Raw genomic sequence first — 14,955 nt, 5'->3', positions numbered from 1 at the left:
ACTCGAAGAGTAAGGCTTACGTGTTCGCAAAACAGAAGTGCAACTTTTGCAAGCATGCAGTGGAGTCCTTAGGCCCATGTGATTGATGCTGATGTTCTCAACACAGCTCCATCGAAAGTGACAGTCATTGCAGAGGGACCTGCTCCCGAGAATGTAAGCCAACTGCGGTCTTTCCTGGGCCTCCTGAACTACTACGGAAGTTCATCAAAAAGCTGGCGAAGCAGCTGAAGCCTTTGCATGAGTTAATGAGAGAGAACAAACTCTGGTCGTGGACAAAGGAGTGTGACGCTACTTTCAAGAAAGCAAAGGCAGTGTTGATTGATAAGGTGTTGATTCACTTCAACCCATCCAATTCAACTGGCCTGTGACACTTCCCCATATGAAGTTGGGGCCGTCGTGTCACTCCACACCTGCAGGAGAAGATAAGCCCATTGCCTGCATGTCAAGGACTGAAATACCCGCATTGAGAAAGAAACGTTGGGTATTATCTTCAGGATCAAAATGAGCGTAATATACAGGAATCATATTTATTATTTCTTTGCAATTACATTCAGGACCAAGGACAACACAGCTCAACAGAATTCCACATTCTGTGAAAAACTGTAAATCTGTCCCCATGAAGCTATGTCCAACCAACAGCTCACTAAGATCACACAGTCATCTCACTGCTGACCACTGATTGGCTTTTCAAAGCGTAATGATACTGCTATGTTCATAAAAAGTGGGAAGGTGGTAATTACCAGTTGTGAAGTCGTAAATATCAGTTGAATGCATTCACGTGCTTTCAACTTGTTGAGAAACTCAGATTGGCAAATGGCCAACAGGCTGCGTCAACCATAAACTGTAAGTACAGCTATCATGTTTGTACAAAAATGATAGTGTTCAAAAACTTAGTGTAAATAATGTTTTGTTGTTGCATTTAACTGCTGATAATGCCGTTAAAAGGTAATTTCCTTAGTAGGTGACGTCAGAGGTCAGCATCTGGGAGATGTTGAATCTCAGGGATGATAGACAAGTTTCCCACAGGTAATTACCAGTTGGATGGGTGTTCAAGTGGATTTTACGAATCGTATGTGGTAAGTCCCACTTTCCCACTTGTTTATGATCGCGGCACAACTCCTATAGTCCTGCTGTATTGTCTCTGGTACAGTAGGCCTAACTATCTCAGTGTATCAGAAGTCTTTTATCACATTCCGTATTTTCCAGTGCTGCCCACTGCACTCCTGAATAATGAGCTGGTAGAAAGTGTCCTCCCCTGGGGCAATCTCCAGACATCTCTTTGTCTGTCTGTTCTGGATGGCTTTTCCCTGTAAAACACAGCAAACATTCTACTGTACAACATCACACTAAAGTCAAAGACATCTCCCATGTTTCCAACAGTTTATATGCATCAATTTCCCTATTTCATGTTGGAGTGCTTACCTGTTGAAATTCCCAGAGCATGTGGAATCCCTTCTGCTTGGCCTCCTTGCAATCATACAGTCCTGGGGTTTGAGTGCCAATGTCCATCAGACAGCGATTACTGTTGTACTTGTGAGACTTGATGCCTCCAATGTAGATCTCCCCGCTGGCTCGATAATAACAGTTCTGGACAGAGAGGATAGATATTTAGGCTTTTCTGTATCTGTGGTATTGACAGTACTTTGCATTGTGGTATGGGTTGAATCCCGGCTCTGCTATGGGATGGACCATATTATACAATTGGCTACATTCTAAAATACTAAGCAATAATTCTACAAACCTGTGGACCAAAATAATGACATCCATATAAAATAGGTGTGTTCCCGGAACTGGGCCTTGATCTATACAGAGATCCATCTTCAGGTCATTGACCAGCTGTTGATTTTATGGACACAGATTAAACAATTATAAAAGTGCAAATTCCTATCCTGATAATGAGTTGGAATTATGACCCTGCATCCAATTGAAAAAAATAATTATATGCACCAAACACACTTGGTGAGGAAATAATTCCAAAACAACAGTAACATTTTAGCATCACTCACAGCTCCATAACCAAGCAAGTCACCCAGGGGGTCTAACATTGGATACACATTGTCCAGATACCACTGGAAGGGTTTGCAGTTCAGACTCTTTCTCAACTTCTTCCTCTCTGAAACATCCCCAATGTCTATGCCATGATCCTGTGGTGAGAAAGAGGAAGATTCCTAATTCAGAATCACAGGCTGTGTGAGCAATCCTTGATGATGGCTTACCACCATTTTACATAGATCCTATGATCTTTATTATGGCATTGAGTAATAGAATATTTTCATAATATTGACTGTCTAGTCTACTTATTTTCAAGCACAAAGCATGCATAACAGCGATGATTGTTATTCCATAGGAGCAGCTGAAAAAAACCTATTTTTTTGAATGGTTTGTTGTGTACAGTACCTTCAGTGGGAGGTTCCAGGCGATGTTGACATTATGTTTGTATTCATCCATCCAGACCTCAGCCACTCTCAGAGCATTCCTCTTCATTGTAATGCTCAGGTCTGGGAGATAGGGTTTATGGGCCCTTTCGATGTGGGCTATTTTAGAACAAGGTATGACCTCGACACTTCCACCACACAGCCACACCTAGACACACCAAACACCAAGAGACAAGGATGAGTCTATAGATATGGACTGAAGTGTCTGGATGTTGGACGTAGATTTGTTTGTTCAAACTGAACGACTCAAGAACAGAAAGCAATTCTGCAAACACAAGTCTGCTTTGATTTCCAACATTAATTTATAAACTGTAGCAGAGGGGCTTACCCGGATGCCCAGTTCAACATTTTCACCTCCATAGATCTTCATACCACCATCCAGAGCACCAATTTCCCCAAAGAACAGGCGATCAACCACTAGTATGCCCATAATGGAGGGGCTCCTGACAAACATACACAACAAATCATGGTCATTTCTAAAATGGGAGATGTGACATTCCTTTTAATGAATAGATAACGCAAAATAACAATACAGGTGTAAATATTAGGTAAGATTTTTCTCCCAAAGCTGTGGTTTCCTTTTCGCCTATTCAAACAGACTTGTGAAACAGGACATTCCTTCGTTGATGAAATCACAAACAACTCACTTTCCTGGCTGTGTCTCATCTTTTAAGGCATACCACTCAGGTCTGAAGGACTCATACATACACCACAGGGCCCAGTCAAAGGCGTTTGTACTCGGCCAATAACGCGTGACTGTCAAGTCATCGAAATGGACTTTGTCAAACACCGGTGTCAACACCAACGTGCGGTCCTCCTTTATCCGAGCTAACAGAGGCTCCGCCCTGTTCACAGAAACACAGAGTGAAAACATTGTGTTAAAGGAGACTCCAAAAAATATCACTGAGTGTCTTTATAATACAGTATAAACCATTCAGACTACCATTCCACGTGAACTTCTATGTGGGCATCCAAGATGGCCACCACGTCTCCTTCAGCTTCCCTCCACCCTGAGAGGCGGGCCTGTGTGAGACCGAGCTGCTCCAGGTGTCTCACTCTCTTCAACAGGCCCGGACGCTCTTCATCGATGAAGCTGATGTAGGCATCCAACTTCTCCTTTAGGTCCTCTGCGAAAGCAGACACTTGCAAATCATTGGTACACAACAAAAGTTGAAAGCCACACGAGTTCAAATATACTTTCAAATGTTTGTAGAGAGCATAGACAAAGAGCAGAGAAAATAGACAAATTAGGCGAACCATTGGAGCTGTGGTCATCCACCAGTATGATGTCTTTAAGCAGGCGTTGGGGGGTCTTGTCTATGATGCTGCGGACAGCTCTCTTGATGATTGACAGGGCCTCGTCCAAGTAGATCAACACCACGCTGATGGTGGGCAGGTCATGGGGGTACTGGTGATTAGCACACCTGACAGACACAACAAAAACATTTGGTCCACCTCATATCATTCAGTCACTTCACCAAAGCTGCTGTTTCACTCTTAAAGTTAATCCATTTCAGTGTCGTTCGTCAAATTGCATTAAAAGGACTGGAGATGGAATTGACCTCGGATGAGCACTATGGAACAGACTGGTTAGAATTGAGAAGTCTTGAGTTATCCATCATTTTCTGTGTAGAGGTGGCATAGAGATGAGGAAAAGGATTTACTTAGGATCGCGAGTATCAGGGATTTCCCTGTTCAGGGGTAGTCTGTCACTCAGGAAGGCGTTGTATCCATACATCTGAAACAGCCCCTCTGCCTCTTTCTGCTCCTCCTCTGAGAGCTCATCACCCCAGGTTGTAAACAGAGCTGAGTTGGGGTACAACTTCTTCACCACCTTCCTCTCCTTCTTAACCTCGGTAGCCTTCACAGCCTGCCCCTCTTTCAGACTGATCCCGTTGTTGACTGACTTCACTGTGGACACAAGACAGCTGCTCATCAAACTGACATTAATTGGTTGTTTCTGTGTATTTCAGATAGTTTAAGGCTGCCAGAATCAATTAAAGTCACTCCTTTTGATACACACAGATTATGACCTCATTTACATAACTACTGTTTTCATTTGATTTTTAAAAACTTGGAGGATTAACTTGAAGTAACTGTTGTACATTTGTAAAAGTAAACAATGTGGCAAATTTTGGCACACAGAAGTTGGTAGATCTAAATTTAACACATTTTGTACATCAAACAACAGTGTGCAGGATTAAAGAACATTCTAAAAATTATTATTGGCCATATTTTATAGATTTTATCTAATCCTTTATTTGTTTATTTAATTGAGAACAAATGTGACCCACAGCCTCAATTCAGTTTTATGTTGTAAAAATGTTAGTGTGTTTTTTACATGAGAAAAAGTAGAGACTCAGAGCTAGAAAATGGTATTTCATACACTGCAGTTGAGGAACAATGCGACAGTAATTCTGCATTGAAAGTTGATAAACTTGGTAGAAAAAGGCCCTTGGACATCTACTAGACAACTCTTCTTTGCCAACACCTATTCAGCAATGTTCACACCTTCTTAAGCCTTAGCCTCACCCGTCTCTTTAAGGATTCTAATGTGAAGACATGCTAAACGGAGTAAGTAGTTTAGTAAACAACCAAAGATTTCAATACTAAAAGTAGTAGCCTACAATAGTGAAAAACTTGGTAAAAATGCACTTCTTCTAGTCCTTGGCCTATATCCTAATCTAACTTTGGTGCATGTCATGTTGTTCTTTACATTACCGTTGTCACGTCCTGACCTTAGTTCCTTGTTTAGGGCGTGAGTTGGGGTGGGCATTCTATGTTTTGTGTTCTATGTTTTCTATTTCTATGTGTTTGGCCTGGTATGGTTCCCAATCAGAGGCAGCTGGCTATCGTTGTCTCTGATTGAGAACCATACTTAGGCAGCCTGTTCCCCCACTATGGGTTGTGGGTAGTTGTTTCCTGTCTCTGCACCAGACAGAACTGTTTAGTTTTCGGTCATTCTCTTGTTATTTTGTGTTCAGTTTAAATAAATATTAACATGGACACGTACCACGCTGCATATTGGTCCGGTCCTTCCTACTCCTCCTCAGAAGAGGAGGTCAATTGTTACAACAGTCTCTGGTAACACAAAAAAAACTGTCCAGATAAAAATATGTTATACATTTTGGTAATTTTTAGAGTAAGCTTACACACTAAATTGATAGGTCATATGAAGGACATGCTATAGCCACCCCCAGTAACATCTAGCTAAGTGGATGGGTCACTATTGTCTAGACATGTACAGTACACATGTTCATGAAATACAATAGATGGCCGTAATCACCTGGATATCTTGATGGGTCATGCAATAATATGGCGAAGTGGAGTCTTTTGTTTAGACATGTAAAAATGTTTAGACATGTTCAGACAACTTGTTAAATCCAAGATGGCGTAGCAGTCGAACATGTGTTTGTCTTGTCCGTGTATATAGTCTTTCTCGTTTTTTTTGTATATATTTTAATCTCACTTTCCATCTAAGAACTAAATATACTTTCCTGCAACCCGCCTCCCCCAATGTGGTACTGATCTGCTATTTTTATACTTTTTAACTGGAACCTCCATCAGCAGCTAGCCACCTAACTAGCCACAAGCTAGTAGTTATTGTTAGCCACTGGTAGCGGTCTTCAACTTTAGCTCGGACACCAGCCAGCTTTAGCTCGGTCAATACCTGCCAGTCTGCACAGCGCGATATCAACCCAGAGCATATCGAAGCATATCAGACTGCTTTTCTCTACCACGTCACTGGATTCCTGCCGCAAGCTCTGGACCATTACACTGGACCATCGCAGCTGCAACCGAGTGGCTATTGCTGGCTAACGCTTCTGTCCTGAAGCAAAAACCAGATAGCCTTGAGCTAGCCTTGAGCTAGGCCCATCTCCCGGCTAGCCGACGAATGTATACCAGCTATCTCTTGGGCTACAATACCTCTCTTGCTAATTGGTCTGGACCCTTTATTGTCGACACCGAGCCCTGCCGATCCATCACGACTGGTCTGCCGACGTAATCATCCGATGTGGCTTCAACAGGATTTTCCGTTGCGATGTCGCCGAAGACCCATCTGCTAGCCCCGGCCCGCTAGCCTTCTGAACGCTGTGTCTCCCTCTCGCCTAGTGTAGTAGCGACTACCGAACGGCTCACTGATATACCTATTGCTGCTCATTGGACCCTATGATCACATGCGGAGACCTCACCGGGCTTAACTGGTACCTCCAGAGATGCAACCTCTCATTGTCACTCAATGCCTAGGTTTCCTTCACTGTTCTCACACCTTGTCTGTACATTATGCCCTGAATCTATTCTACCATGCCCAGAAATCTGCTCCTTTTATTCTCTGTTCCCAACACACTAGATGACCAGTTCTTATAGCATTTAGACATACCCTTATCCTACTCCTCCTCTGTTCCTCTGGTGATGTAGAGCTTAACCCAAGCTCTGTAGCCCCCAATACTAGACCTATTTCCCAAGTGCTCTCATTTGTTGACTTCTGTAACCATAAAAGCCTTGGTTTAACATCAGAAGCCTCCTCCCTAAGTTTGTTTTATTCACTGCTTTAGCACACTCAGCCAACCATGATGTCCTAGCCATGTCTGAATCCTGGTTTAGGAAGGCCACCAAAAAATCCACCTTTGCAGAAATAAGTGTCGCACTGTTGCCACTTGTTATAGACCATCCTCAGCCCCCAGCTGTGCCCTGGACACCATATGTGAATTGATTGCCCCCCCCATCTATCTTCAGAGTTCGTACTGTTAGGTGACCTAAACTGGGATATGCTTAACACTCCAGCCATCCTACAATCTAAGCTAGATGCCCTCAATCTCACACAGATTTCAAGGAACCTACAAGGTACAGCCCTAAATCCGTAAACATGGGCACCCTTATAGATACCATCCTGACAAACTTGCCCTCTAAATACACCTCTGCTGTCTTATTGCCTGCATCCGTTGTGGACCACCCCTCATCACTGTCAAACGCTCCCTAAAACACTTCAGCTAGCAGCTAGCAGGCCATTCTAATCGACCTGGCCTGGGTATCTTGGAAGGATATTGAACTCATCCCGTCGGACGCCTGGTTGTTCTTTAAAAAGTGTTTTGCTTACCATCTGAAATAAGCATGCCCCATCCCAAAAATGTAGAAAAAGAGCAGACATAGCCCTTGGTTCACTTTAGACTTTACTGCCCTTGACCAGCATAAACCCCAGCAATATGCAGCTTTTTAGGGAAGTCAGGATCCAATATACACAGTCAGTTAGGAAAGCAAAGGCTAGCTTTTTAAACAGTAGCACTAATTCCCAAAAGGTTTGGGACACTGTAAAGTTCATGGAGAATAAGATCACCTCCTCCCAGCTGCCCACTGCACTGAGGCTAGGAAACACTGTCACCAGTGATAAATCTACGATAATTGAGAATTTCATTAAGCATTTTTCTACGGCTGGCCATGCTTTCCACCTGGCTACCCCTACCCCAGCCAATAGCTCTGCACCCCCCGCAGAAACGTGCCCAAGCCCCTCTTCTCCTTCACCCAAATCCAGATAGCTGATGTTCTGAAAGAGCTGCAAAATCTGGATCCCTACATATCAGCTGGGTTAGACAATCTGGACCCTCTTTTTCAAAAATGATCCGCCGAAATTGTTGCAACCCCTATTACTAGCCTGTTCAACCTCTCTTTCGTATCATCTGAGATCCCTAAAGATTGTAAAGCTGGCGCGGCCATCCCCCTCTTCAAAGGGGGAGACACTCTAGACCCAAACTGTTACACACCTATATCCATCCTCCCCTGCCATTCTAAAGTCTAAGAAAGCCAAGTTAACAAACAGATCACCGACCATTTCGATTCCAACCATACCTTCTCCACTATGCAATCTGGTTTCCGAGCTGGTCATGGGTGCACCTCAGCAACGCTCAAGGTCCTAAACGATATCATGACCACCATCGATAAAAGACAGTACTGTGCAGCCGTCTTCATCGACCTGGCAAAGGCTTTCGATTCTGTCCATCACTGCATTCTAATCGGCTGACTCAATAGCCTGGGTTTCTCAAGTGACTGCCTCGCCTGGTTCACCAACTATTTCTCAGATAGAGTTCTGGGTGTCAAATTGGAGGGCCTGTAGTCTGTACCTTTGGCAGTCTCTATGGGGGTGCCACAGGGTTCAATTCTCGGGCCGACTCTTTTCTCTGTATATATCAATGATGTCGCTCTTGCTGCTGGTGATTCTCTGATAAACCTCTACGCAGACGACACCATTCTGTACACAATTAAAGTCAGACGTTTGCATACACCTTAGCCAAATACATTTAAACTCAGTTTCACAATTCCTGACATTTAATCCTAGTAAAAATTCCATGTCTTACGTCATTTAGGATCACCACTTTATTTTAAGAATGTTGAATAATAGTAGAGAGAATGATTTTTTTCATCTTTTATTTCTTTCATCACATTCCCAGTGGGTCAGAAGTCAATTATTATTTGGTTGCATTGCCTTTAAATTGTTTAACTTGGGTCAAATGTTTCAGGTAGCCTTCTACAAGCTTCCCCCCAATAAGTTGGGTGCATTTTGGCCCATTCCTCCTGACAGAGCTGGTGTAACCGAGTAAGTTTTTTAGGCCTCCTTGCTCGCACATGTTTTTTCAGTTCTGCCCACACATTTTCTATGGGATTGAGGTCAGGGCTTTGGAATGGCCACTCCAATACCTTGACTTTGTTGTCCGTAAGCCATTTTGCCACAACGTTGGAAGTATGCTTGGGGTCATTGTCCATTTGGAAGACCCATTTGCGACCAAGCTTTAACTTCCTGACTGATGTCTTGAGATGTTGCTTCATTACATCCACATAATTGTCCCCCCTCATGATGCCATCTATTTTGCGAAGTGCACCAGTCCCTCCTGCAGCAAAGCACCCCCACAACATGATGCTGCCACCCCCATGCTTCACGGTTGGGATGGTGTAATTCGGTTTGCAAGCCTCCCCCTTTTTCCTCCAAACATAACAATGGTCCTTATGGCCAAGCAGTTCTATTTTTGTTTCATCAGACCAGAGGACATTTCTCAAAAAGTACGAACTTTGTCCCCATGTGCAGTTGCAAACCGTAGTCTGGCTTTTTTATGGCAGTTTTGGAGCAGTGGCTTCTTCCTTATTGAGCGGCCTTTGAGGTTATATCAATATTGGACTCATTTTACTGTGGATATAGATACTTTTGTACCTGTTTCCTCCAGCATTTTCACAAGGTCCTTTGCTGTTGTTCTGGGATTGATTTGCAGTTTTCGCTCCAAAGTACGTTCATCTCTAGGAGACAGAACGCATCTCCTTTCTGAGCAGTATTATGGCTGCATGGTGTCATGGTGTTTACACTTGCATACTATTGTTTGTAGAGATGAACGTGGTACCTTCAGGCGTTTGGATATTGCTCCCAAGGATGAACCAGACTTGTGGAGGTCTACAATTTTTTCTGAGGTCTTGGCTGATTTCTTTTGATTTTCCCATGATGTCAGGCAAAGTTTGAAGGTAGGCCTTGAAATACATCCATAGGTACACCTCCAATTTAATTAAATTATGCCAATTAGCCTGTCAGAAGCTTCCATAACTTTTTCAAGCTGTATAAAGGCACAGTCAACTTACTGTATGTAAACTTCTGACCCACTGGAATTGTGATGCAGTGAATTATAAGTGAAATAATCTGTCTGTAAACAATTGTTGGAAAAATGACTTTTGTCATGCACAATGTAGATATCCTAACCCACTTGCCAAACTATAGTTTGTTAACAAGATATTAGTAGTGGTTGAAAAGAGTTTTAATGACTCCAACCTAAGTGTATGTAAACTTCCGACTTTAAAACTAGTTTTTCAACCACTCCACAACATTCTTATTAAGCATCAGCTGTCAGAGTTCTATGTGAGTTCTGTTCTGTCTATCAGTTGTTGTCTATGGGTAGAGTAAATCCCTCTCCTAATCCAGTCTAAATATAATTTATGAACAAATATAAGGTAGCTGCAATTTGACAGAGTAAAAAAAAAGTGTCCCATCATAGCCCAAATAAAACGTTTTTACAACTGATTAATCACTGTCATACTTTATAGGGTCCAGAGTTTTCCTAGTTAGCATATAAGGAAAAACTCCAGGCCCCCGAAGGTAAAAATGACCCCACCGCTCTGGGACCTATGGTGCCACCAGTCTGCTTGCAGTTGTCAGTTATCAGGTATGTGAATGATCAGGGCTTCATTCCAGAATGTTTCTTGAGCTACATTGATGTGTCAAGTGGGCGAAATGCGCAGTCTGTGTTTGACTTTATGAATTTTGAGATTAAATTTAATAGAGAAATTAATTGTCCAAACCTACGATGGCACAGCTGTAATGGAATGTATCTGCTATTTATATTTACAGCTAAGTGCGGCAGCGTAGTCTAGTGGTTAGAGCGTTGGACTAGTAACCGGAAGGTTGCGAGTTCAAACCCCCGAGCTGACAAGGTACAAATCTGTAGTTCTGCCCCTGAACAGGCAGTTAACCCACTGTTCCCCAGGCAGTTAACCCACAGTTAACCCACAATTGGCCCAGCGCCGTCCGGGTTTGGCCGTCATTGAAAATAAGAATGTGTTCTTAACTTGCCTGGTTAAAGAAAGATTTAAAAAAATAAATAAAATAAAAAGTCCCCTCCTGTTCCCTGATTAAGAGGTGATGACCACGCCACTCCACGACCATTGTTAACTCTCATTACATGAACTGAAGTCACTTCTCATGTGCATGCTCATTTATTTAACTAGGCAAGTCTGTTAAGAACAAATTCTTATTTACAATGACGGCCAAACCCGGACGGCGCTGGGCCAATTGTGCGCACCCCTATGGGAATCCCAACCATGGCCGGATGTGATACAGCTTGGATTCAAACCAGTGACTCCTCTTGCACTGAGATGCTGTGCCACTCGGGAGCCCAGTTATTGTGTGTAAGGGTGCAATTACTTTTTCACACTGAGGAATTTGGTGTTGCATAACTTAAGTAAATAAAACAAGTGTCCATTTTTGTATTATTTGTAAACTCAGGTTTCCTTTATCTAATATTAGGTTTTGGTTGAAAATCTGATAACATTCAGGATCAAAAATATGCAAAAATAGTGAAAATCTGAAACGGGGCCAATACTTTTTCACAGCACTTTTAGATGAAGGAAATTGATACCCACCCAGCTTCTCAATGTGAGCCTCCATCTTCTCCAGCCTCTTGAGCATGTCCTGGCCCCTGACCGAGTCATCCTGATGGGCCCTCTGCAGTCTTTCCCCATGAGAATGAACCTCCCGCTTAATGGATGTGATGTAGAGTATTCCAGCACCAATGGCCAGCAAAGCCAGCCCTCGAACCCAGCCTAGCCTCATCGTCCCTCTGCGTGTGAGCGCTCAGCCTGGGAATACAGACAGGATTTCCTTCCTCTCTCACTGAGATCCAGGCTCGCCTGAAAGGAGGGAGGGGTAATGTAATAGAAAGTTCCAAGTGAAGAAAAGAGAAGTCGCAGATAGTCAATCAAAAATCTATTTGTTTCACTAAACAGAGAGCGACCTCCAGCACAGAAGCAGAGAACATGTCTAACTGGCCTTCGCTGGAAACACCCTTGTATCAGGATGAGGCTTGTAGGAAGTGAAAAGGCAGTGACTTTGTCAGCTGCTACAGAATCAGTGTTTCCTACAATAATAATCAGTGTATCTTCTGTCCTTCTACCTTCAGTCTGCCGTCAACCATATCAGCAGTTACGAGTTTAATCCATAACATACAGCCTCTAGTCTAGTGACCATCAACCCAAGTGTTACAAACAGAACACTGGAAATCACGTGTATTACAACAAACTCTAAATTAAATATGTGACCGACCAGCTCGATTCGGTCTTGTGTAGCAAAATTGGAAACTTTTTTTACATTGGATGAAAGTAGACTTAGAGCTAGAAAATGGTATATCATACACACAAGTTGAGAAACAATGGAAACGTAATTCTGCTTTGAATGTTGATAAACTTGTAACCCCAGTTGAGAAAATGGTCGTGGAATGTTTTGTTATACCTACTGGAGCTCGTCTACACCCATCCAACATCTTTCACACCCTCTTAAGCGTCAGCCCCACCCATCTCTTTAAGGATTCACATGTGAGGGCAAGCACTAAACAGTGAATACAGTCGTGTACTAAACAACCAGAGTGTAAGACTAAAGGCTGGTTCATACTACGTCTATCAACATGTCTGTATACAGTTGTCATTCATTATTACAGGAAACTCACAAATAGATCATTTTTTAAGTTATTTAAGCTAATTACAGAAAATAGCTTATGGTTGTGAGTGTGACAAAGCAAAAGCCGGGCATTCTACTAGAGCAGTGGTTCCCAAACTTAGTTCCGTGCCCCTTCAAACATTCAACCTCCAGCTGCATACTGCCTCTGGCCCCAGGGTCAGCGCACTTTCAAATGTAGTTTTTGCCATCATTGTAAGACTGCCATACACACACTACACAATACATTTAACATAAGAATGAGTGAGTTTGTCACAACCCTGTGCGTGGGAAGTGACAGAGCTCTTATATTATTATTTGTGCCCTGATCCTATAACATTCAATAATTTTGCTCTTTATTTAACCAGCTTACATATAAAACCTTAGTTGTTAATTGAAAGCTGTGAATAATTCACCACAGGTTAATGACAAGTGTGCTTGAAAGAATGCACATAACTCTTAAATGTTGGGTTGTATTGGAGAGAGTCTGTCTTAAAATGTGAATCACATTTTTATTTGGCGTACCCCACGATGGCATTGTGTATCCCAGTTTGGGACCTATGCTAGAGAATTTTAGAATTTAGGCACTGTCTTGTTGGCCTAATGTTATATCCTAATATGACTTCCGTGCAGGTCATGTTCTTCGCATTACCACATCTGATACACACACTATACCAAATAAAATCAAAGTTCATTTGTCACATGCACAGGCCGGCTCATAGCCTGTGGCAAAAATGAGGGGAGGCGAACAACTGGTATAGGGCAATTAAATAATGTTCTTTATTGTAAACAAAACTATTAACTTTTCACTAAGAAAAAAATTAATGAGGTGTGGAAGTATCAATGTAAGTGTGTAAAGTGCATGGATGCGTGAATCTGTGTGTGTGAATGACTGAGTGAAAAACTATGCAAAACAGGTTCATACTGGTGGAGCCGAGAGAGAGAAGATTAGTGACAGTTTAAATATTTAGAGCCCAGGTGACTCCAATCACTAACGACCCTCTGCCTGCAGGAAAACCGCCCCTGCACTGCAGAGGAGGAGCCGTGGCACCCCACCCCACCCCCCCCTCCTTAAAATGAGGGTCCCACCCTCAACGCAACTTCACTCCAACATATTCAAAACAATTCAAATCTCTCCCCCCCAAAAAAAAAGGATACCAGTCCCGGCTCCTAGTAGTATTTCCAACTGTCCGCCCCTCAAACTCTGCAGCCCTGGTACCTGGGGAGCAATTAAGAGAGGAAAAGAGGCACAGACAGCCTGTAGGGGTCAGCAGAGAGAAGATACAAACTAGGCTAAAGGAGCACGGGACAGAGCAGAAAAAACTAGTGGGTTGTGGTCAGTGAACACAGTTAAAGGGGTCAACCAGAACCAACAGACCTCGAAGTGCTGTAAAGCCCAAATGAGACCTAAAGCCTCCTTTTCAATCACAGAATAGTTTTCTGATACGTATCAAATTTCCAGGAGAAGAAACCGACTGGACACTCAACATTGTTATCATTCTCCTGGAAAAGCACAGCCCCAGTGCCGATTGACTGGCGTCTACCTGCAATTTGAAAGGTTTCCCAAAATTTGGGCTGCCAATACAGGTGCCAAACACAAAAGAGCCTTAACTGCATCTTGACACTGGGTGGACCAGAAATTCAGCCTTGGCCTTCAACAGATTGGTCAGGGGGACACTACTACTGAAAAGTTTACAAAAAGCGCGGTAGTACCCCGCCATTCCCAGGAAGCGCATCAGTTCTCTTTGTGGACGGGGCTGTGGGAACTGCTTCACAGCCTGACCAACAACCTTGCCTAGGTATGTGACTGTAGCTTTGGCAAACTCACATTTTGCCAAATTAATAGTCAACCTGGCCCACACCAGTCTTTCAAACAGGGCTTGCACTCTCCAAACATGCTCCTCCCAGAAGTCTGAGGTAGACGACCACTTCGCCCAAATACACGGCACATCTTTTTCCAGACCTGAGACCACCCGATTCATTAGCCTCTGGAAGGTGGTGGCTGGAGTATTCCGCAAGCCGAAAGGCATCACTGTATAAGAGAACAAACCAGATGGAGTTATAAAGGCAGTAATCTCACAAGCTCTTTTGGTAAGGGGTACTTGCCAATATCCCTTTAAAAGATCAAAATTGCTAACATACTTTGCCTCCCCCAACTTGATCAATACAGTCCTCCATCCTAGGAAGAGGGTAAAGGTCTGCTTTAGTAACATTGCTAACTCTCTATAATCAGTGCAAGGTCTGAAAGTGGAATCAGACTTTTTGACCAAAAGACAGTGATGCCCA

General features: G+C 43.1%; 1 protein-coding gene across 1 annotated transcript in view; it reads right to left on the bottom strand.

Moving 5' to 3' along the window:
- Positions 1-14,955, bottom strand: part of LOC112216989 — a 98,546-nt gene that overhangs the window by 38,320 nt on the left and 45,271 nt on the right. Inside the window, 10 exon segments of the mRNA XM_042300340.1 lie at positions 1,423-1,587; positions 1,742-1,785; positions 1,788-1,836; positions 2,007-2,144; positions 2,398-2,583; positions 2,764-2,878; positions 3,083-3,280; positions 3,379-3,562; positions 3,693-3,859; positions 4,100-4,346. Coding sequence (XP_042156274.1) covers positions 1,423-1,587; positions 1,742-1,785; positions 1,788-1,836; positions 2,007-2,144; positions 2,398-2,583; positions 2,764-2,878; positions 3,083-3,280; positions 3,379-3,562; positions 3,693-3,859; positions 4,100-4,346 — 1,493 coding nt within the window.

Source organism: Oncorhynchus tshawytscha, linkage group LG17 (genome assembly GCF_018296145.1).
Source record: "Oncorhynchus tshawytscha isolate Ot180627B linkage group LG17, Otsh_v2.0, whole genome shotgun sequence".
Lineage (NCBI taxonomy): Eukaryota > Metazoa > Chordata > Actinopteri > Salmoniformes > Salmonidae > Oncorhynchus > Oncorhynchus tshawytscha.
This window is presented reverse-complemented; position numbering and strand designations above follow the sequence as displayed.